The sequence below is a fragment of the Anabrus simplex genome, chromosome 2, assembly GCF_040414725.1.
Source record: "Anabrus simplex isolate iqAnaSimp1 chromosome 2, ASM4041472v1, whole genome shotgun sequence".
In the NCBI taxonomy this organism is placed as follows: Eukaryota; Metazoa; Arthropoda; class Insecta; order Orthoptera; family Tettigoniidae; genus Anabrus; species Anabrus simplex.
This window is the reverse complement of record NC_090266.1, coordinates 1,218,095,749-1,218,121,627: the sequence shown is the minus strand read 5'-3', so window position 1 is coordinate 1,218,121,627 and position 25,879 is coordinate 1,218,095,749. Positions and strand designations below refer to the sequence as shown.

Sequence of the window (25,879 nt, the reverse complement as noted above, 5' to 3'; positions counted from 1 at the left end):
CAAATTCTATGAAAATATAAGTAAAGCTAAAACACACAATGAAATGGATTGGCAAAATTTGAAACAGGCAGGAATTGCACCAACCAGGGTAATCTTCAGATCCAAAATTTGCAAATGGCAAGCTGACCAAGAGGAAAGACTGGAACAACCTGGTCTGAAGACAGAAAGGAAGCCCACAGTAAAAGAATGAAGGAATATGGGCACAGAGGAAGGCAAATGCATGCTTCTAAGTACTTTGCGTAGTCTTAATGAGCTTCTTCGCATATAATAATAATAATAATAATAATAATAATAATAATAATAATAATAATAATAATAATAATAATAATTGTACAAGGGGCACACCTACCGCGGCTATTTGAACTGTGCACCTTCTCCCCTATGGCAATCTCTGACAGTGATTGATAACTTTTAAGACTTCCTAAATCTTTCTCCTCCGGTGGTTAGATGGCTCAGGCATCTAATTTTTAGCGATCTCTGGTAGGCTAAACCTTCTTTTTTGTTATTTTTTTATGTGCCTAAGTTGTAAATACTTCACCTGATTCCTCCTGTAATATAATCTGCCTATCACATGCCTGTAACTAAAATCTAGAACCAATCAGACCCCGGGGGAGTGTATGGATTTAGCCTATCAGAGCTCTGAATTCTAATCTAGTCTAGAACTTTCCCTTGCGGAGCTATTTAAGGAGAGCGGTTTCGAGCCATTTTGTCTTGTTTTCTCTGGTGATTGACAGTGTGACTTGACAGGGGTTAGAGGGGGCAGGAGGCAGAGGGTAGCCGGCTTCAAGAAGATACAGTGCTGACAGGCAACGGCAAAATTTACCTAAATATGTGATTGTGCCAGCATGTGTCTTGAGGAGAAGATTTCAGCAGTTTTCCTTAAATTATAAAATGTAATCATTTCATTTATTTGCTGAAATGTAGGACCTTCTGCGCAGTCTTTGGACTCAATTTATATTCCCTACCACGATAATATTTAATGTAAGGGAGCACAAGTGGTAACCGTCGGAACTCTTCCCTTCTACTTTTGAGCTATGTGACTAATATATTTCAAATCTAATTTTGCAAATTTGTCTCGGCCTTTAAACGTTCCCTTTTTAGTCACCCTTTTTAGCATGGGATTAGCTTCTGTGTCTTTGTCCTTCCCAAATGTTCTTTTAAGAAGTGCTGGTGTTTCGACTCCTTTCCTTTTGTCAATGGCCTACTTTTGCTGTAATCTTTTTTCCTTTTCTTTCTTAAGTCCAAGTAGGATGGGCAATATACCCCTGTATATTCATTGTGGTTTTGCAGGCAACTGCATCTACATTTAGGTTCCCTTGTGGAACAGTACTTCACCTGTTCATGAAATTTTGTAATTGATAAGCCCACCATGGAGCAACCTGTATACGAACAAGATGAAGTGGGGTCACCCAATTGATAACTAGTGTAATTGATAATGTAACAAGTGACACTTCTCTTTATTAAAGCTAGCCTCTATGTATTTGGAGCTCAGACTCTATGCTCTTTTATATGTAGGTTAATGACCGGGAGTTGTCCCAATTAATCTTGTACCTGATTAAGGACTTCTAAATACAATGTACGCTATTGTTGGAGCTGATGAGCTCATTGTTAAATGTGAATATTCTCAAGTAATTTTTCAACTACTTCTTGTTAAGTCACTTGATTACTCTATTTGGGTTTTAAGAGAGGAAAGAAATAAAATTTCCAATTTTTGTTGAAGTAAATTTCTGCTGTAAGTGATCACCTGTCCAGCCATTTACCTCACGCACTTCCTTACCTTTGCATTTAATAATAATAATAATAATAATAATAATAATAATAATAATAATAATAATAATAATAATAATAATAATAATAATAATAATAATAATAATAATAATAATAATTAGTGCATAGCATCTGGAAAGGCTTGGTGGTGACCCGTTGATGAAATGAATGGTGAAGACAACATAAACACCCAATCCACAAGTCAGGGGAATTAAGAGTACGAGGAGACTTATCCCCAGAATTGAACCGGGGCCATCGGACCACAGGCAAGTTCTATCCATTCAGAAACAAAGCCAGGTTTTAATTTGCTAGACACTAGGCTACCATTTTAACAGATCAGACATTGAGTATTGGCAGGGCAATAGCTTGTGAAACAGCCTTGACAACACAACAGTCTACTCCAGTGGCTCAAAATGCTCAATACTTGATGTTCACTAAACCAACAACCAAAACAAAAGAAAAGAAAAAGAAAAAGAAAAAGAAAAAAAGGGTGGATATAAGCTAAGTCTAGTGGAATCCCACGTCTTGATCCCAGCATACCCCACTGCTGGGTAAGATTCAGTTAGGTAGAAATATTAAAAACAGTTTTTTGTTGATGATTTAGATGAAATGGTAGACTTTATTCAACATTTTCAATCTAATATCCTGGAACTTGTAACGTGCAGCAGACATAACATGACAATCAACCTCTCCAAGATCAGCAATAAATTACATAGGTGGGAAAAAAAAAACTGAAAAGAATGAATGTCACATTTGTAATATGAAATTACAATAGGTAGACCTTCTGAAGAATTTAGGATAAGTATTCTCCAAATACAATACAGTGACAGAAATTAAGGAGTAAGAAAGAAAAGACAGTTAGTTTGCAGTTATAATTAAACTTATAAGGATGAAACAAGCTTGTTTACCCAACTATCCTTTCCAGGCCAACTTAACTGTACAGGAAAGAAATAAGGGTACACTCAGTTTAACATATGCTGGGGACAATAGATATGAATGTAGCAAACATGGTCTAAACTGGTGGGAACGACTTCATGGTGTTCATAATGAACAGATATAGGCTAAGTAAAGCAGGAACATGTTGGATCGCGCTGGGCTTATGAACTGGCTTTGGTAGTAAAGCAGGTTAGGTGAGAAAATTTAATGAGGGTAGGTTACCTAAGAGACTTGGGAACTCAGATATCAAGGGCAAGAAAAGAGGGAGACAATGGTTAGACTTGAATTTTAAGTATTTCAAGCTAAGAGATTTTGATGTGTTTATTTTGGGATTCTGAACCCAAAATAAAACAGTTCAGTGACTTTGAAGACTCACTGAAACTGAATTGATGACAGCTTACGCAACTTCTGAATCTATGACCGCTGCTAATAAACAAAGTTTGTTTTCTAAAAGGAAAGCTGAGGTATGACATAGCCATGCATTGGTGGTTGTTGTTCTTGTTGATGATTTAGTTGAAATGGTAGATTGTATTCAACATTTTCAATCTAATATCTTGGAACTTGAAATATGTGGTGCAGACATAACATGACAATCACCCTCTCCAAGATCAGCAATAAATGACATAGGTGGAGTAGTAGCATTTAAAATAAAATCAGAAGAATCAGCATTGAAACTGTATTTGTTTGGTAACGTTACTTTGCATTTCAAAATTCCACGAAAATTTTTTATGGCTCTTTTCAGGGTCAAGAAATACTTTTCAGCTACCTAACCACGTTCTCACGGTTCTCTTATTACTTCACTTTTAGGATCCATCCATCCATCCATCCATCCATCCATCCATCCATCCATCCATCCATCCATCCATCCATCCATCCATCCATCCATCCATCCATCCATCCATCCATCCATCCATCCATCCATCCATCCATCCATCCATCCATCCATCCATCCATCCATCCATCCATCCATCCATCCATCCATCCATCCATCCATCCATCCATCCATCCATCCATCCATCCATCCATCCATCCATCCATCCATCCATCCATCCATCCATCCATCCATCCATCCATCCATCCATCCATCCATCCATCCATCCATCCATCCATCCATCCATCCATCCATCCATCCATCCATCCATCCATCCATCCATCCATCCATCCATCCATCCATCCATCCATCCATCCATCCATCCATCCATCCATCCATCCATCCATCCATCCATCCATCCATCCATCCATCCATCCATCCATCCATCCATCCATCCATCCATCCATCCATCCATCCATCCATCCATCCATCCATCCATCCATCCATCCATCCATCCATCCATCCATCCATCCATCCATCCATCCATCCATCCATCCATCCATCCATCCATCCATCCATCCATCCATCCATCCATCCATCCATCCATCCATCCATCCATCCATCCATCCATCCATCCATCCATCCATCCATCCATCCATCCATCCATCCATCCATCCATCCATCCATCCATCCATCCATCCATCCATCCATCCATCCATCCATCCATCCATCCATCCATCCATCCATCCATCCATCCATCCATCCATCCATCCATCCATCCATCCATCCATCCATCCATCCATCCATCCATCCATCCATCCATCCATCCATCCATCCATCCATCCATCCATCCATCCATCCATCCATCCATCCATCCATCCATCCATCCATCCATCCATCCATCCATCCATCCATCCATCCATCCATCCATCCATCCATCCATCCATCCATCCATCCATCCATCCATCCATCCATCCATCCATCCATCCATCCATCCATCCATCCATCCATCCATCCATCCATCCATCCATCCATCCATCCATCCATCCATCCATCCATCCATCCATCCATCCATCCATCCATCCATCCATCCATCCATCCATCCATCCATCCATCCATCCATCCATCCATCCATCCATCCATCCATCCATCCATCCATCCATCCATCCATCCATCCATCCATCCATCCATCCATCCATCCATCCATCCATCCATCCATCCATCCATCCATCCATCCATCCATCCATCCATCCATCCATCCATCCATCCATCCATCCATCCATCCATCCATCCATCCATCCATCCATCCATCCATCCATCCATCCATCCATCCATCCATCCATCCATCCATCCATCCATCCATCCATCCATCCATCCATCCATCCATCCATCCATCCATCCATCCATCCATCCATCCATCCATCCATCCATCCATCCATCCATCCATCCATCCATCCATCCATCCATCCATCCATCCATCCATCCATCCATCCATCCATCCATCCATCCATCCATCCATCCATCCATCCATCCATCCATCCATCCATCCATCCATCCATCCATCCATCCATCCATCCATCCATCCATCCATCCATCCATCCATCCATCCATCCATCCATCCATCCATCCATCCATCCATCCATCCATCCATCCATCCATCCATCCATCCATCCATCCATCCATCCATCCATCCATCCATCCATCCATCCATCCATCCATCCATCCATCCATCCATCCATCCATCCATCCATCCATCCATCCATCCATCCATCCATCCATCCATCCATCCATCCATCCATCCATCCATCCATCCATCCATCCATCCATCCATCCATCCATCCATCCATCCATCCATCCATCCATCCATCCATCCATCCATCCATCCATCCATCCATCCATCCATCCATCCATCCATCCATCCATCCATCCATCCATCCATCCATCCATCCATCCATCCATCCATCCATCCATCCATCCATCCATCCATCCATCCATCCATCCATCCATCCATCCATCCATCCATCCATCCATCCATCCATCCATCCATCCATCCATCCATCCATCCATCCATCCATCCATCCATCCATCCATCCATCCATCCATCCATCCATCCATCCATCCATCCATCCATCCATCCATCCATCCATCCATCCATCCATCCATCCATCCATCCATCCATCCATCCATCCATCCATCCATCCATCCATCCATCCATCCATCCATCCATCCATCCATCCATCCATCCATCCATCCATCCATCCATCCATCCATCCATCCATCCATCCATCCATCCATCCATCCATCCATCCATCCATCCATCCATCCATCCATCCATCCATCCATCCATCCATCCATCCATCCATCCATCCATCCATCCATCCATCCATCCATCCATCCATCCATCCATCCATCCATCCATCCATCCATCCATCCATCCATCCATCCATCCATCCATCCATCCATCCATCCATCCATCCATCCATCCATCCATCCATCCATCCATCCATCCATCCATCCATCCATCCATCCATCCATCCATCCATCCATCCATCCATCCATCCATCCATCCATCCATCCATCCATCCATCCATCCATCCATCCATCCATCCATCCATCCATCCATCCATCCATCCATCCATCCATCCATCCATCCATCCATCCATCCATCCATCCATCCATCCATCCATCCATCCATCCATCCATCCATCCATCCATCCATCCATCCATCCATCCATCCATCCATCCATCCATCCATCCATCCATCCATCCATCCATCCATCCATCCATCCATCCATCCATCCATCCATCCATCCATCCATCCATCCATCCATCCATCCATCCATCCATCCATCCATCCATCCATCCATCCATCCATCCATCCATCCATCCATCCATCCATCCATCCATCCATCCATCCATCCATCCATCCATCCATCCATCCATCCATCCATCCATCCATCCATCCATCCATCCATCCATCCATCCATCCATCCATCCATCCATCCATCCATCCATCCATCCATCCATCCATCCATCCATCCATCCATCCATCCATCCATCCATCCATCCATCCATCCATCCATCCATCCATCCATCCATCCATCCATCCATCCATCCATCCATCCATCCATCCATCCATCCATCCATCCATCCATCCATCCATCCATCCATCCATCCATCCATCCATCCATCCATCCATCCATCCATCCATCCATCCATCCATCCATCCATCCATCCATCCATCCATCCATCCATCCATCCATCCATCCATCCATCCATCCATCCATCCATCCATCCATCCATCCATCCATCCATCCATCCATCCATCCATCCATCCATCCATCCATCCATCCATCCATCCATCCATCCATCCATCCATCCATCCATCCATCCATCCATCCATCCATCCATCCATCCATCCATCCATCCATCCATCCATCCATCCATCCATCCATCCATCCATCCATCCATCCATCCATCCATCCATCCATCCATCCATCCATCCATCCATCCATCCATCCATCCATCCATCCATCCATCCATCCATCCATCCATCCATCCATCCATCCATCCATCCATCCATCCATCCATCCATCCATCCATCCATCCATCCATCCATCCATCCATCCATCCATCCATCCATCCATCCATCCATCCATCCATCCATCCATCCATCCATCCATCCATCCACCCACCCACCCACCAACCCGCCCGCCCGCCCGCCCATCCGTCCATCCATCCATCCATCCATCCATCCACCCACCCACCCACCCACCCATCCATCCGTCCGTCCATCTGTCCATCCATTTCCTTGCCCAGCTCCCAACAGGTTGGGATGCTGAAATATATGTGTTACCAAATACTTGTCAGAAGATGTGAAAATCTGAAGCAGATATGCTTGGTTGGTATTATTAAGTCAATGTACATATAGAATACAGCAGTGTTTAAGCCTGATTTTTATTGAAGTATCTGTAGAACAAACAAACAAACAAACAAACAAACAAACAAACAAACAAACAAACAAACAAACAAACACATAATTATATACACTATATGAAAAGCTGTGATTTACCTCCTTGCAACTTGAGTGAAAAGATCCATCTGATCGTCTTCCTTTGTCAGCTTTGATAGCTCCTCCAGATAATGGTCCACCTGCAGCATTTGAGAGTTAAATAAGAAAAGGCTTTGTTAACATAAAGTAGAAGGCACTTGAAATGAACAGTAGTCTAACATTTTTAGAAGCTGAAGTTGCATCACTAAGGGGCTCATGAAGAGGAGATGTCATATGAGAGTAATATTTTTTCTACTTACAATCCTAAGCACTGTTGAAATAGTTTTATTAAATTATAAACAAACAAGAATCTGGGTATGGAAACTGGACTATTTGGGAATCTTATCAATTTTTGGGTGGATAATTGATCGAGTCCACATTTTAAGCAAAGTGCACTTCTAAAGGTAAAGCTATCTTGCAAGCCTTAGATGAGCAGGGAGTTGAGGTGGCTTATATCAGAGTTCTCAACAACATCTACAAGTCCTCTTCAGCCTTTGTTAATGTCGGTGAAGCAACTCCAGAATTCCCTATGGGAAGAGGTGTTAAACAAGGTGATCGAATCTCTACAAAGCTATTCTCAGCTGTTTTGGAGATGGCAATGTCGAAGTTAAATTGGGAAGGAAAGGGTATAAGAATCAATGGCAGAAGGCTTAATGACTTAAGATTTTCTGATGGCATTGCATTACTGGCAAACGACAATGATGAACTCCAGATATTAGTTACTGATCTTGCCACGGAATGTGAGTCAGTCGGCTTGAAGATGAACCTTTCCAAAACAAAAGTCATGTCCAACAAGTGGGTCACAGCAGGAAGTGTGAACATCAACAACATGCCGTTAGAGAAGGTCAATGAATATATCTATCTGGGCCAGTTGATGAATATGAAAGGTGATATAAGACCAGAAATTTTTCGACGCATTAAGCTAGGATGGCAGGCATATGGAAGAAACTCAACTGTCTTCAGATCAAATATGCCAGTAAATCTGAAGAAAATAGTTTATGATCAGTGCATTCTACCTGTGATGACTTACGGCTGTGAGACCTGGACACTGAACGAATTTACGAAAGGGAAACTTAGGACAGCGCAGAGAGGCATGGAAAGGTCAATGCTGGGTTTTACAAGGAAAGATAAGAAGAGAGCAGATGACATCAGATCAATCACTAAAGTTAATGACATTCTTGAGAGAATAGCCACCTTAAAACGGCAATGGGCTGGACATAATGCTCGAAGGGAAGATGACAGATGGACGAAGCTAGTGTTAGAATGGAATTCCAAGAGATCATCAAAGGCCTAGAGGAAGACCGCCAGACAGATGGGACAAAGACATTAAGAGAATAGCTGGTGCTACCTGGCAGAGAACTGCTCGAGACCGTTCTACCTGGAGAGTTCTGTTAAAGACCTACCTGAGTTCACGACTTAAAGAGGCCACATCATGTAATGATAGAATTGGCTGATGATTATGATGATGACTTCTAAAGGTAAGCACACCACGTTTGATGGTGCTTATAAATGCTTATTCTGGAGGAAAACAGCTTTGCTTCCTATTTTATGATTTTGTCCAAACTTTCCTTTTATAAGAGTACGTTTCATTTATCAGTGATTCCCTTTTTATTGGCTAATGAACAAGTAAAAGTGGCTGCATGGTTTGGGTCATGCAGTTGTCAGTTCGTGTTCGGGAGACAGTGGGTTCAAACCCTACTAACAGCAACCCAGAATATGTTTTTTTCTGTGGTTTCCCATTCTCTCACCAAGGCCACCTTCTTGCCACTCCTAGCCCTTCCCTATGCCATCATCACCATAAGACCTATCTGTGTCATTGTGACGTAAAGCAAGTTATTACATACAATTTACAAAATATTCGTTTAACGTTAACCTAGTCAATACTTACAATACCACATATTGTGGTTAAATAATTATAAAAAATAGAAAGGTTGTGAACATGTTTCGCCCTTCGTAATGGGCATCATCAGCACAATGGATAACCTTAAAACAAATAATTACAATTAAGAACGTTTACAATTATTGGTCATATAAAATTGGAATGAGATGTTGTGTTTTTAAAAGTTATTTTTGATATCATGATTAGAAAGTTTGACGCGAATGTTACAAACACAAGTTAAAACTATTGTAGTACAATTTTACAATATTGTCTAAAAATATATATATTGGCATTCGTCTGGAATTGAAATGGATTGGATGAAATGGATTCTCTTCTTTTAATTTTTGGTGAAAGTCAATGTTATTGTAGTGTTCACCACCAAGTGGATTTGAAGAATAAGATATGTATAAAACATATATTCCTATTGTAGAAATTAGGTCAGGAATAAATGAGTCAATACGGACTAAAAACGAGATTAATGACTTGTAATGTAGTAAAGCAAGTTGTAAAACAAAAAGTAAATTCAGATGAATGCATAAAAAAGCAAAGCTAGGGTATGAGCGTAAAAGGGAAAGTCACCCCAGAAAGTCGTGAAATAATACTGCGTAGTTAAAATTAGGAGAGAAGTTTGAGATTTCTTGCCAAGCTACTGCTGCTGCTGCGATTAAGCAGTCCAATTGGGTATCAGCACCTGCTGTTTGCTCACCCAGTAAGACGAGTGTGATCACTGCTGCCACCTACAAGAACAGCATTCGTATACAAGGAGGTAAATGAGTTTTGCAATAATATTTTTAGTGAGTCTTATTTTGTTTGATGTGTGAATAGATGCAACTTGGTGAATAATTCAGTTCAAGTGAAACATTTTCAAAAAACTAGTGATCAGCATCAGTGAATACCAAAATTCCATTGCAGAAATTGAATAATGCGTAGTTCCAGGTATTTTTAGAAAATACACAAACAAAAGGGTGCTGAAAGAATGTACACAGCACAAAATCTATGTGCCACAGCATTTTCAAAATGTAATGTGTAATATTCGGAATTAACAGAAACACAACTAGTACATGTGTACTGCATTATGATGTCCACTTGTTTGCTACGTTACTATATTTAACTCCCAGTATTTTGACTGCACAGGAGTTTGCTTGGCTATTAATCCTGCACATTTCTTTGACATTAATACAGTTGTATAGTGGATGCGAAGTACAAATTACTGACATTTCAAAAATTCTGCAGTATTGTTGGAGAGGAGAGAATTGAGCAGTTCAAGAATATTGAGAAGGTAACTGAAGAAGAACAACACAGTGAAGAATTTTTTGTATTGTACAGACTGTACGAGGTATTTTCTGAGAGAAATTATCAAAATTTGGAGTTTGATGGACAGGATGTAAAACTGCATACCAGAGAAACAAATTTGGAACAAACTACTCAGGAAAAAGGATCTATAGAACAAGAACAACTTATCCTCAGTACAGCTCCTCTACACATGAATGAATCACCTCAGCCACAAACACCATCGTCAAGCAGTGCTGAAGCGTTCGGATGTTAAATCACTGGAAGACTGTATTGTATGGCCTGAAACACCCAAAAGAAAAAATGTATGGAATGTGCAATGCATGCCTTACATGATAACTTCGAAGCAATGGAAAGACATCCATAAAGAAAAGGCAGACACGAAAGCAAATGAAGAGCGGAAGAAGGAAGACAGAAAGAGAAAAGGTTCCAAATAAGCAATAATGAAAGGGGAAACAAGAAAAGGAAGGATATTTCGACTGTCATATGAGAGGGTAATTACCCCAAAATGACTGCAGCTAGACCTGTAAGAAAGATCTTGCTATTTGAGAATCGCAATGAACAATCTGGTGAGAGGAATCGTGGTGACAAACACTTGAAACAGAACATGGAAAGTCAGGCTACGGGAAAAGGAGTAGCTGATTGTGAACAAGGCAGTACTTCTACGAACATCCTGAGTACAGGCGAAATTAAGATGGGGAGATGTTTCTACGGGGCGTCAACAAGTAACTTCTTGCTGGAGAGCAAAACTAACAATTCTCTTCAGAAATCCACTGAAATATTTTCTTCTGGACTTTATTACCAGTGTGGTGGTATTTACTATTAAAAACATTTTTTGTCCGTATTGACTCAACATTTTACAATGCTTGGTAAAGCTAAAGGTTCCACCTATTCAATACATTATCATAATGGTCTGTTTAGAACATCACATATTTATTTAACTTATTGTAAAATACATCTTTGGGACCAGTTTCGCCAATCCACTATGCCATCATCAGCCATTGAAAGTTTAATAGCAAGGAACATTCAAAAAAAGGAAAAATATGCTATAGAAACAGTATAGAATGTATGCTTGGCATACTTTTAACAGCAAGTCCTATTCTACATGAAAAACATTAAAAATAGCTAAATAACATTGACCCATTGTACTATACAAATAACATGTCTTTTTTGAAAAAATACATGTATTATTTGGTGCGTCTAAAATTATTTTGTATATGATTGAAAAAGTCTATGATTTGGTGTAGCTAATGTAGAAGAAATTCATATGAAATTGATAAGTGACTCTACAAAGCATTTGCCATTTTAAACCACAGTTTTTTAACAGCAAGTCCTATTTTACATGAAAAACATTAAAAATGGCTAGATAACATTGACCCATCGTATTATACAAGTAACATGTCTTTTTAAAAATACAGTATTATTTGGTGCATCTAAAATTGTTTTTTAGGTGATTGAAAACTCTATAATTTGGTGTAGTTGATGTACAGGAAATTCACATAAAATTGATAAATGATTCTACAAAACATCTGCCATCATTAAAGCACAGTTTTTTGGTTCCTCATGATATGCGACTTATACTGTCTGATAATATATACAGGTTCTTCTTTCTTAAAAATTATTGAAAAGACAGTCTATGTTTGATGTTTGACTAATATAAGGAGTAGCAGATTTCTGATATGTTTAATCTTATTTTAGTATTTGAAACTTGCTTCGTAGTATTTTTTCAGGATAAATAACTGTATGGCTGAGGCCGTAACTATGGTTGAGATCTTGAATATTATTTTATATGCCAGGTGGAAGTGGGCAGTAATTAGTATTAATCTCGAACCAGCACAGACCTAAAAAGGAAATTGTAAATTGAGTATGAGTTATTGAGAATGAAACGCGGTACATATAGGAAAGAATTGAAGATATGAAACTCACCTCAGGTTGAATATAACAGCGTGTAGAGAGAGTCAGGAACAAATGCGTGTATCTGTGTGTCAGGGGGGCGTGGGCTTTGTCGAGGATAAGCTAGCGCGCTACGTAATATTTTATGTACTGGTTGATTTTTACGAATTTTTAAACTATTAATCAATGAAATAAGCATGTCAAATAAAATTGTAGGTTTTTCCGAAATATCATTTAGATTGTAATTGGGATTGTAATATTGATCTAGAGTAATGTAACATTGCTCCGTTAGGTCTAAGAGTGGGCCTTTATTTACTGTTTTGATGATGTCTAAGTCCTTGTTGATACCGTAAAAATTGTGTTTGTATTCCTGTATGTGCTGGCCTATTGCCGAAAATTTTCTATATTTTATGGCATTGACATTGACATGTTCATTGTATCTGATATTAAATGATCTCCCAGTCTGTCCAAGGTAAACACTGGTACAGTCATTGCAATGAAACCTATATACACCTGATCTATCAAATGGGTTTTGTACATTAACCGATTTGGAATTGTAGAAAATATCTAAATTTCTATTGTTAGTTTTGAAGGCAATATTGACATTTCTTTTTTTTTAAATATTGGTTAATCGGAAGATGTCAAAGTTAAAGGTGAATGTAGCATATGTTTTTGTTTTGGGTGTTTCTTTTTGTAATTTAGTCTTGGGTTGGTGTTTAAATTTATAAATTATGCGTTCTATAAAACATTTGTTGTAGCCATTATAAGATGCGATCTTGCGTATAGTGTTGAGTTCTTTTTTACGTTCTATTTTGGACGTGGGTACATTAAATGTTCTCTGTATTAAATTATTGTATGTAGCTCTTTTATGACGAGGAGGATGTTCAGAGTCGTGTTTGATGGTCGTGGCTGTGTGTGTCAGTTTTCTGTAGATTTTGTATTCAAAAGAGGATGGGCGCCTGGTAATGGTTAGATCTAAAAAATTTAGGGTTTTATTACTTTCAGATTCTATTGTAAATTTGATATCATTGTCGATGTTGTTGAGATGTATTAAAGTGGAAGGGGCATCGGTAGTGCGTTGATCCATTATTATAAATGTATCATCTACAAATCTAGCCCATAAGGCTATATTATTGAATGTCTTATTATTTATGATTTTAGTGTGTTCCAGAAAATCTATATAAATGTCAGCTAAGATACCTGATGCCGGTGAACCCATAGCCAGTCCGTCCTGCTTATAAATTACTTTGTTGAAAATGAAATAATTATTGTTAGTTAGGAACTTCAAGATTAGTATGAAATCGTCTATTTCAAGTTGACTAAGTTGGCTGTGAGCGCGCAAATTTTTTAGAACGATTGGTATAACTTTTTCAGGTTTGATGTTGGTGTACATATTGGTGATATCAAATGAATGCATAGTATGATGTGCCTGTAATTTGAAATTTTCTAGTTGTTTAATTAGTTCTGAAGTGTTTTTTATTGATTTGTTGGCTTGAAATGTATAATGCTTACTTAGAAATTGTTGTATGAACTGCGCTGTTTTGTACAGAGGGCTAGGTCTGAAGTTTATTATAGGGCGTATAGGAACACCGTTTTTGTGTATTTTAGGTTGTGCTTTTACCATTGGTAGACCGGGGTTCATTTAGTGACTTCGAGATGAGTTTCATATAATCAGTTATTTAAAAAGATTTTTTCTTGTGTAGAAATTTCAGTTCATTTTGAAGCCAAAGTTTATTGGTTTTTTCCTGTACTTTTCTTTGATGTGTTAAAACATACTTTCTGTTCTTTACAAATTTTGGAGTTAATTTATTTTCAATACACTTTTTTATAAAGTTAATATCCTTGCTCAATTTCCCTATTTTAATACATAAGCTCTTATAAAGATAGGCTTTTCTTTTTGCCTGGTAGGCAGACTTATTTAGTATTAAAAACTTCATTTTTTGTCCGTATTGACTCAAGATTTTACAATGCTTGGTAAAGCTAAAGGTTCCACCTATTCAATACATTATCATAATGGTCTGTTTAGAACATCACATATTTATTTAACTTATTGTAAAATACATCTTTGGGACCGGTTTCGGCAATCCACTATGCCATCATCAGCCATTGAAAGTTTAATAGCAAGGAACATTCAAAAAAGTAAAAATATGCTATAGAAATGGTATAGAATGTATGCTTGGCATACTTTTAACAGCAAGTCCTATTCTAGATGAAAAACATTAAAAATAGCTAAATAACAATGACCCGTTGTACTACACAAATAACATGTCTTTTTTGAAAAAATACAGTATTATTTGGTGCTGAATGCTAACTGCACAGCCAATTCACTTGGTCATTTAGCGATGATAGCCAATTAATGTCTCTATGCTAAAGAGGAAACACAAAATGAAGTTCCTTGCAAACTTCAGTATCATTCCAGCACTATGCAAAAAATCAGTTATTTCCTGAAGACTGGCATTCTGTGAAGTAATTAAATTTGTAATTATAATTGGGTAAGATATTTCTCAGATAACTGTGATTCAGTCAAATTACTTTCTTCTTGTACTTGTGATGACTGCAATGAAACATGTTGTAAATTGAATATTAAAGAATGTTCAAGTGGAGTTTCACTATTGTAAGTTCTGCCATAGACTTTGCTCTGTCTCCAGCAGTGCAGTCACTTGGAGCACAAGAAAACACAATTGCTTGTTTTCATGGCAACAAGAAAACCTGGGAGGGATAGTGAGGATACGGACACACAAACTGCATCTCTATGGTTAAGGGTAAAATTACTGGTACTTCAATATCTAATCCCTTTCACTTCCCCCATAACAAAACTCTGAAAGTGAACTCACCTCTTGAAGAGTAAGTGTGCTCTTTTTTGTAGGCTGGATGTTCTTGCTCTCCTCAAAAAATGTTGCAATTGTCACAGCTACATCACCTTGCTCCAAATGCTCAAGCATTTTCCCATGATCCACTCGGAATATCTGTCAAGAGGATGAGGATTTGAAGAAGAAAATATCTTTTACATGAGCACATGTAAATAAGAATGCAATCAATTCTCATACAATATATTAGCAGTAATACTGACATGAAGGGCAGTCAGCAGCGCTACTTTCAGATCAAGATCTTATAGCTATGAAGCAAAGCAGGATGTATTAAACCTTCGAGTGCCAAATGAAATCACAGAGTTCTATGCTAAAAGATGTAAAACAATTCCGCTAAAACAGTAGTGTTGAACAAATATGCACATTTTCTTAGCTACTAAGGTTAGTCACTTTATTATTTTTTGTTGCCATTGATTCTTTTTTGGCAGCTTTCCAACATTCCAGTCTCTCATTCAGTATACAAAAAATCTAAATATAATTAGTGGTAACTTAGTTTAGAAAATTCATTCTTTCTACTTTTTCTTAGAATTTTTTTTTCGTGTTTAGTAGTCCAAAAATTGGCACTAACCGGAATGTTTCAAAACTGTACTCTATTTAAAAACACAACCGTTAATAATCAACAGAAATGCAATATTTTGAATATCTACTTATGCTTTTTTGGTAACAGTAAAGAAATAACCATATTAACTTAATTAATGGGGAAGAAATGGTTGCGATAAAGGATAACTTACTAGCTACAAAAGTGAATTAAACAAAGCTGATGTACCCGTGCTTCGCTACGGAATTCTACCTTGCATACAGAATTCTAGGTTAAGTAGTGTACACGTTGTGAGCAAGATTGTATTAAATTGCATTGCTCTTAACGTTACCCTAGAAACGCGACAGAAAATTCACCAAACGTGTTTTCTCATATGAAAACTGGGTTAGGACATTTTCATTGTAAAGGTAGGCCCGCTTGCCTACCATCAGTCGCAATCAGGTTGAGAAGTTTTCATTACCGGTATAATGTCAGACGCTCATACTCTACCTGCCTTTTTACATCCTCGGAAAGACTATCTTGGTGTTTTTCCCAATGGAAATGAACATAGGTCATTACAATGACGTCAGTAGGAATGGCGCGATTAAAAGAAATGCTTTCATATCAAATAGTCGATTAAATGAAAAACCACACATTTTCTCACTTTTAACGAATGCTGCTGATCTGACAGTGCAAAGTTCCAGAGCTGGATTGACCAAGCCGCAGACAGCTGTGATTCGTGAACACTCTTCGTCTTTTTTTGGCGGAGGGATTTGAATAGCGGAGAGCCCCAGGGCAAAATCTATGTCTTTTTACTAATCTGTTCCTAGGAGTACTTGATGAGTCAGAAAATCTTAATTCATTACACTGGCGGCGGAAAAATCCATCTGAGTTGGAGGCAATTTTTTTCCTCCAAACCAGAGCAGAAACCCCCTCTTCACTGCTAAATTGAAATAAAATGAATGTAGAATTTTAAAGAAGTGATGAGGAAGAAGTTTTTCTTAAGAAACAGCTCTTTTCAGGGTTTAATTTTGAGTTATTTAGTGAATTGTGGTGCTATAACTTGGATACGCCTAAATTGTAATTCTAGACCAGGTACTACTACTACTACTACTACTACTACGTGAGCCTCTGCCTTAAATGGGCACACTGCTCAGAGTAGGGATAGAATAGCTGGAAAACTATGATGAACCTGTATATTACGTTCCAGCAGCATCAGAAAATACAAATTTGTGAATATCCGTATTATCATACCCAATTAAAAATAGGAGAGGATTTCCACCAATCAATACTTATTTATTGTATATATTAAACTACAGGACTGGTTTCGACCTCATATTCAAGGTCATCTTCAGCTGAACCATACCTACATATTTATATAATGAAGCTTTGATTAAGATTGTGGTGTTGAAGGAATGCCATATGATGATGATGTACATTTAGTTACATACAAATGGGGCACGTCTTAGCGTGAACTGGCGTATATGTCATTCTGTACAATATTGCAACTGTATGTCTAAAATGTTGAAGGTCTTAAAACTAGTGTATAAAACACGTCTTTTCCTAAATTAACTTATATATATGTACAAGATAAAAACAATATATAAAAAAGCACTTCATGCATATGAACATTCGTTCTTGCTTGGTGGTCAATACATCGACTAACTTCCGTATTTAAGTCTTGTTCACAGTTGTACACTTCAGCTGCTATTCTTGGAGTTTGTAAAATTGCATGGATAAAAGTTTTGTCTTCCTGTGCGTATGTGAGATAAAACACTTTCAATTTTAAAAAGGTGCCAAATGTATGGATGAAATTCAAGTAAAATATGTTCAGCTCTGCTGTGTGTGTTGCCCTTTTATTAGAACCAATTTCATGTTGTCTTTTTGGCGTCCGTAAATTTGGATGACATTGGTTTCAAAGTAGTGGCTCCTTTCCCATTTGTAGCTGTGCAATGATGTTATGTTTATCTGTGGAAGATAAGATTGAGTTATGAGTGATATTGTGTGGAGGAATGTCTAAGGGTTATGTGTGTGAATTGGAATATGTACTTACTGTTGTTGGTGTAGCTGAGTTGTGTTTGACATGCGAGCTTGTAATGTACTACTTCGTGTTCTTCTTGGGCTTATACATTACAAGCTCGCATGTCAAACACAACTCAGCTACACCAACAACAGTAAGTACATATTCCAATTCACACACATAACCCTTAGACATTCCTCCACACAATATCACTCATAACTCAATCTTATCTTCCACAGATAAACATAACATCATTGCACAGCTACAAATGGGAAAGGAGCCACTACTTTGAAACCAATGTCATCCAAATTTACGGACGCCAAAAAGACAACATGAAATTGGTTCTAATAAAAGGGCAACACACACAGCAGAGCTGAACATATTTTACTTGAATTTCATCCATACATTTGGCACCTTTTTAAAATTGAAAGTGTTTTATCTCACATACGCACAGGAAGACAAAACTTTTATCCATGCAATTTTACAAACTCCAAGAATAGCAGCTGAAGTGTACAACTATGAATAAGACTTAAATACGGAAGTTAGTCGATGTATTGGCCACCAAGCAAGAACGAATGTTCATATGCATGAAGTGTTTTTATATATTGTTTTTATCTTGTACATATATATAAGTTAATTTAGGAAAAGACGTGTTTTATACACTAGTTTTAAGACCTTCAACATTTTAGACATACAGTTGCAATATTGTACAGAATGACATATACGCCAGTTCGCGCTAAGACGTGCCCCATTTGTATGTAACTAAATGTACATCATCATCATCATATGGCATTCCTTCAACACCACAATCTTAATCAAAGCTTCATTATATAAATATGTATGTATGGTTCAGCTGAAGATGACCTTGAATATGAGGTCGAAACTGGTCCTGTAGTTTAATATATACAATAAATAAGTATTGATTGGTGGAAATCCTCTCCTATTTTTAATTGTGCAATTGTCAATACGGAAATGAAGATTATAGATTACGTTATCATACCCAATACGGTAAAAATGTATAAGACATAAATGATCGGAAATTTAATTCTATATAACTTTAATTATGCATTATTTATCGATAGGACCACTAATAACATAAATATTCGAGAATTAAATTTTAGGCCTTCCCCTAAACTATCATTTCACTCAGCATTAATAAAATTATTTATAGCCTAGATTGTAGTAGTTCATATCCTGACTTTACATACCGATTTTCATTAAATTCTCTTCAGCCGTTTTCTCGTGATGCGTGTACATTAGGGTGTCCCTTATTTTTCAAAATTTTAATTTTGCAATGCATAGGCTATTGTTTTATTCATTTGGGCCTAAAACATCCAAAAACAATTTTTTTCCTTATTTGGAACACTGCAACCCATTGGTTTTACAACCATAGAAAAAGACCTAAAAATTATAAAGAAAATAGAAAAAGGTAAACTAATGACAGAATTAGAAAATATTTATATCCACTTATACCAGTATTTCAATAAAGAAAAAAATTTAAATGACGAAATTGAAATAAGAAATCCGTTACACGAACAATTACCTAAACTATTAAAGACGCTTAATCTAGAAAAAAGTAATTTTGCCAAAGTTTTCATTCCCAAAACAACTAATAATCATCCAACATTAAAGAGCTCAACCCCTCCCTGCGCTCCTACTAGACATTCCCCTTCCAAAACCACACCCACAAATATTTCTCCTCCTACCCCTACTCCCTCCCCAAAATCCCCACCACCTCACTCTTACAACACAAGGAGTAGACACAGAACAGACAGTCACCACATAACCTCGGACAACACCAAACCAACGAACAGCAATTGGAGGGGTAAGTGAAGTTTCTAGAAGCACACTCTTAACTAGCAACACAACTTCCGATTACTTACAAGATTCCTTTTCTTGTTACAGACATTCAACAAGATAAACCAAGCAGCAGCTTTTTAATACGAGCGTTGATTTACGTCCCTTTCAATCATCCTTATCAAATCCATTAGTTCAACGAACGGTCATTGACATCTATAAGAACATATCTTTTCAACAGCATTCGCCGAGGTCAAATGACAACAAGCATTCAAATTCCTTGAAGAACAACATTTATCCTGTTACAAGTTCAATCATCAAATTGACGATAAATTTGAATCTTTACAGACTTTTATCCACAAGGGATAAATAACTTTTTTACCAGATCTCATTGCCAAGAAAATCCTCAAATTTAGCTCCTAAAATTGATTTTCATGTCTTTCTAAGATTTCAGACATGATATATATATATTTTATTTTATTTTATTTTATTTAATATTTTAGTAATCTTTCTTCCACAATTTTAATGTATCTTCCTATTAAGCACATGTAATTAAGCCATGTATACAAAGATTTTATATTTTATGATATTCTAATAGAGTAAATTTTAAGTTTGTCAAAAATGTTCTAATAGTTCTTAAGTCATTATTTACGTATATAACAATTATTCGAGATTCAGATTTGGCTGATGATGCTCTGTAAGGGAGCGAAACATGTCCCATATATAACTTTTTAACTAATGAAGATATTTTAAATGTGACAACATTATAATGTATTGAACAGGTGGATTCATAATAAAACTTTATTATTGTATATCAACAGATTTCAATACAGATTAAAACATGAGATTAGAGAGGCTATTCCTCCGACAACGCCCAAAATGCTAAGGTCGGAGGATAGTACGCCATCAAGTTCGGGTACAAAACCGCCTGCCAAGAAAAAGAAAGAAGAAACCGTCATGTCCTTTTCGGAAGACTTACTTCAATCAAGGTAGCCATAATACCTACAACCTTTCCGGATTAGAAACTGAAGGAGGAAGATATGAAAGAGCTCTCATCTGTTCTGATAGCACAAACGAATCCACTGTCGGACGGATGTCTTCCAGGCTTCCTCGAGTCTCCAAGGCTGGAAAGTGGAGCGATGGTACTGATCTGTGCAAATCCAGAAACCAAATGTTGGCTGGAAGAGACAGTAGCCAATTGCAAGCCTTGGAAAGGGGAGAATTTAGAGGTGGCAGAAGCCAAGAAGGTGCTGAATCACCAAGTTTCCACCTCTATTTGAAAAAATGAAGTTTGAAGATGTTCTTGTCAGAATACATCAGCATGACACCAAACTTCCGACGAAAGAGTGGAGAGTGCTGAATGCGACAACTACCGATGACACAGGAAGGAGAATTGTTTTGGCCCTTAATGAAAGAGATTTTTAAGAGCTCAAGAAGAGAGGCCTTAAGGCCAAGATGGGACTTGGACAGATCAAATTTCAAGTAATTAAGGGAAAAACAAAACCTAGCATTGGCAAGAATGGTGCTGAAAGTTCTTCAGGCCAACCTTCAACATAAAAAAGCAGCTGTTGCCAATTTCGTCAGGAAGTTCAAGTCTGAAGCTATTGACGTGGTTCTTATACAAGAGCCATGAGTAGTTAAGGGCAGAGTAGCAGGACTGGTGGAATCTGGAGGTAAGCTAATGTACGATACTACATCGAATATGCCCAGACAGGTTTACTTGTGAGCAGAAAATTAAAACGTCTTCTTTTACACGAACATTGTTCAAGGGATTTAGTGGCGGCCAAGATAAAACTTGGAAATTGGGAAGGTCCCAGAGAAATAACAATAGGCTCTGCGTACCTTCCATACAACTCAACGGATCCGTCTCCATCGGAAGACGGTGAAGAATTGATTTGCAAAGCAAAGAGGAAAGGTGAACACTTAGTACTTGGAGCAGATGCAAATGCACACCAACTGCAATGCAAGGGGTGAGGCTTTACTAGAATGTATTATTAGATCAGATTTGATAATACTAAACCTAGGAAATAAACCAATATTCATAAATAAGAATCATCGAGAGGTAATAGATATCACATTGAGCACCATGCATATGTCAAACTTCATTAAGGATTGGAAGGTGCTGGAGGAGCCATCCTTGGCAGACTACCAGCATATCCAATTTGTGATAGATGTGAGGCAATGTGATATGGAATTGTACAGAGATCCTAAAAGAACGAACTGGGATGGATACAGAGAAGTTCTAGGGCAGGCTCTACAAAAGATCCAAACAAATGTAAGGGGATGGAGGGAATTGGAGGAGGAAGTGGAACAATTAGAAGAGAACATTTTAGCCTCTTACCATGACAACTGTCACCTTAGGGAAAAGAAAACAGCCAAAAATGTTAGGTAGTGGAATAACAACCTAGCCCAAATGAAGAAAGAGGTTAGAACATTGTATAAAAAATCATCAAGAGATGGCATGTAGGAAGTATATCATAGTAAACTCACTGAGTATAACCTAGAGATACGCAGAGAAAAAAGAAACTCTTGCAGACTGTTTTGCGAGAAAGTGGATTCAAACACTGAAGCAGCAAGGCTCCAGAAAGTTCTTAAAAAGGTACATATAAATCAAGTGGGAACACTGGAAAAACCTGATGGAACATACACTCAGACGGGAAAGGAGACGCTGGAGGGTTTGCTAGCTTGCCATTTTCCTGAGGCTGAGGAAGTAGAAGGGGAAATTATGGTTGAAACAGAGGCCAGACCACGAAGAGCAGATTGGAACTGTGCTAACCGATTAAGCCTAACCATGTGAGGTGGGCAATTAACACGTTCCAGCCCATAAAGGCTCCGGGGCCAGATAAGATACTCCCAATACTCCTGCAGGAAGGACGGGAGATAATCATCAAGGCCCTGACAGACCTCTTTAGAGGAAGTCTAGCTCTGGGGTACATGCCGAAATCATGGTCTAAGGCAAAAGCGGTATTTTTACCAAAGCCTGGAAGGGCAAATTATGCCCAAGTCAAATCCTATAGACCATTATGCTTAAACTCCTTCATGCTAAAAGCAATGGAGAAGATAATGGATAAATACATCCGGTAAACTGTGCAACTGAACTCAACCTTACATGAAAATCAGTTTGCATACAGACTTGGCAGATCCACTGAGACAGCACTCCATCATTCAGTTTGCAAACTAGAGGAAAGCCCAGTGGCATTTTTAGACATAAGGGACCTTTAGTAATACAACCTACAACTCAATGATTAAAGTTGTTGAAGAGAGTAGGGTGAACAAGACTGTCATAAAATGGATTAGATCCATGTTAGACGGGAGGAAAATAAAGGCAACTCTGTTTGAAGAGACACTAACGGTTAGAGCCATCCTCTTCTGTGGAACCTTGTGGTGAATAAAATCATAGTCATGCTCAATGAACAGAGATTTTATACACAAGGATACGCAGATGATCTAGTTATTGTGGTAAGAGGTAAGGTGATGAGTGTCATCCAGGACCTCATGCAAAGGTCATTTAACCTTGTGGAGAACTGGTGTCGGCAAGAACAACTCACAGTCAACACGAGCAAGATAACACTGGTCCCTTTCACAAGAAGGAAGAAATTAGAGGGGCGAGAACACTGAAGCTCTTTGGGCAAGAAATCTATACGGAAGAACAAGTGTTACAGTTAGGTGTAATATTAGTCAAAAAGTTAACCTGGAATCCTCACATAGAAAGAAACATAACCCAAGCTAAGAACCTATTGTATGCATGTAAGAGGGCAGTCGGGACAACATGGAGTCTAAAGCCGGCAATGGTAATGTGGATAAACACTATGATCATTAGACCACTGATGACCTAGGCAGCAATCATTTGCTGGAGGAAAGTAAGTCAAACTAAATAGCTTTAGAGAATGGCATGTACAGCCATAACCGGGCCAATGAAAACTACGCCGACAGAAGCCTTGAATGCCCTACTAGATCTCCCTCCATTAAGTAACTATAGAGAGGGACAGGCTAGAATGAGCTCATATAGATTGGAGCAAAATGGATGCTGGAAGGTTCGAAGGCCCAATCTTGGACACTGTAAAATTAACAGAGTAATAAGAGGGGAAGTTTTACACATGGCATCTGATCATATGATTCCAAAGTGTATTTTTGAGAAACCATTTGAGACCCAGATAACAAAAAAAAAACAAGACTGGGACATTAACAGATGGAATGCTGGTAGGGAAGATATTGTGTGGTGGACAGGTGGCTCAAGGACTGAGATGGGAACAGGAGGAGGGATCAATGGGGAAAGACCTGAGAGATCAATCTAAATGAGTCTAGGCAGACACACTACAGTTTTCCAAGCTGAAGTGATAGCCATCATTACATGCCTTGAGGAAAACCTGAAAATGAACTACAGAGATAAGAACATTTTCATATTTACAGATAGCCAAGCAGCCATTAAGGTACTTGAAGCTGTCCGGATTATATCCAAAATCGTTTGGTGTTGTCATACACTTCTCCTGAAGCTCTCAGAGTACAATGTTGTTAAAATAATATCGGTACCTGGGCATGCAGACATAGAAGGTAATGAAAAAGCAGATAAATTAGCAAGAAAAGGGTCAGAAACATCTTTAACACGGCGAGTTAGCCATGCAGTCAAGGCCGCGCGGCTGTGAGCTTGCATCCGGGAGACAGTAGGTTCGAATCCCACTGTCGGCAGCCCTGAAGATGGTTTTCCATTTTCACACTAGGCAAATGCTGGGGCTGTACCTTAATTAAGGCCACAACCGCTTCCTTCTAACTCCTAGGCCTTTCCTCTCCCATCATCGCCATAAGATCTATCTGTGTCGGTGCGACGTAAAGCCACTAGAAAAAAAAAAAAAAAAAGCCTTTCGTAGGCCCAGAACCATTACGTGGGATCTCTAATAGATAAGCCCGAAAGCCCGACTACACATAGGTAAATGGGTACAAAAGAAACAAATGGAAAACTGGAAAAATGCGAAAGAACTAATAAAAAGCCCAAACAAGAAGCATACTAAGGAACTGCTGGAACTCAGCAGAGAAAATACAAGATGGGTAGTAGGACTGCTGACTGGACACAGCCATCTTAAAAACTACCTACACAGAACTGGAGTAATAAGAGACAATGTACTGTACCGGTTACGAGCGGTACATGCCGTATTTTTTTATGATTAATTATATTTCATCTTCACGCAAGACATTCACTGCGAACTTCATTTATTTACGCTCGGAGAAGCCAGCCGGCTTGAACCAGCGACAGCTGTGTGAGTGACGTAGCTGCAGGAACAAGATAAGCCACCCGCCTGACGCCACGTGTAGCCCGCCTGACCTGCTATGTTCCGGTGTGAACGTCACCCCTTCGTGAACATTCTATGTGAAAATTTTTTAAAACTTCTATAATAATAATAATCACAGTGACTCGAGAGATACATCATTTTGAAGAGGATCATGTAAACATCTCCAATTGTGAATCTCAAGTAAATCTGTCAAGGGATTCTCGAGATAATCAACTTCAAAGATATCATGCTATCTGATGACGTAGGAGCCCAACCTGAATATAAGGTGAGCTCACTTGACCCCAGTCACAGCTGGGAGTCCAGCCTGACTCTCCACACTGCAACGTTACTGTTCATCGAAGTGCTGATCGAGTCTATCTTCGAATTGTTTAAAGTCTTTGTATTGGACTTAAACTCTGACAGTCGAGTTGAAGTTGGAATTTCTGCGCGTGTTAAAACTCCAATATGTAACAAAGTCTTTATAATGGACATTGAGTCTATCAGTCAAGTTGAACTTAGAATTTGTGAGCAAGTTGGAACTCTAATTGTGACATTGGACTTAGTGCCAACAGTCGAGTTGTACTTATAATCTGTGCGCATGTAGAAACTTCTCGATGTGACCTACTTTTGTGAATGTGGAACTTAGTTTATTACCACGTTGTCATTGTGGAACTTAGTCTTTGAACAAATATTATTAATTTCAATGTGACACTACTGCAATATACTGTAATATTCTTTTAAAATCTCAGTCAACATAATTTCATAATTAAATAAGAGTGTTTATGAA

At 38.6% G+C, this 25,879-nt stretch overlaps 1 protein-coding gene across 7 annotated transcripts in view; it reads right to left on the bottom strand.

Annotated features, from left to right (window-relative positions):
* Window positions 1-25,879, bottom strand: part of DNAlig3 (DNA ligase 3) — a 957,513-nt gene that overhangs the window by 304,658 nt on the left and 626,976 nt on the right. For all 7 annotated transcript variants that reach the window (XM_067142216.2, XM_067142215.2, XM_067142218.2 and 4 more), the window contains 2 exons: window positions 15,462-15,593; window positions 7,587-7,666 (listed from right to left, as the gene is read on the bottom strand). In XM_067142216.2, coding sequence (XP_066998317.2) covers window positions 7,587-7,666; window positions 15,462-15,593 — 212 coding nt within the window. The remainder of the gene's footprint in view (window positions 1-7,586; window positions 7,667-15,461; window positions 15,594-25,879) is intronic.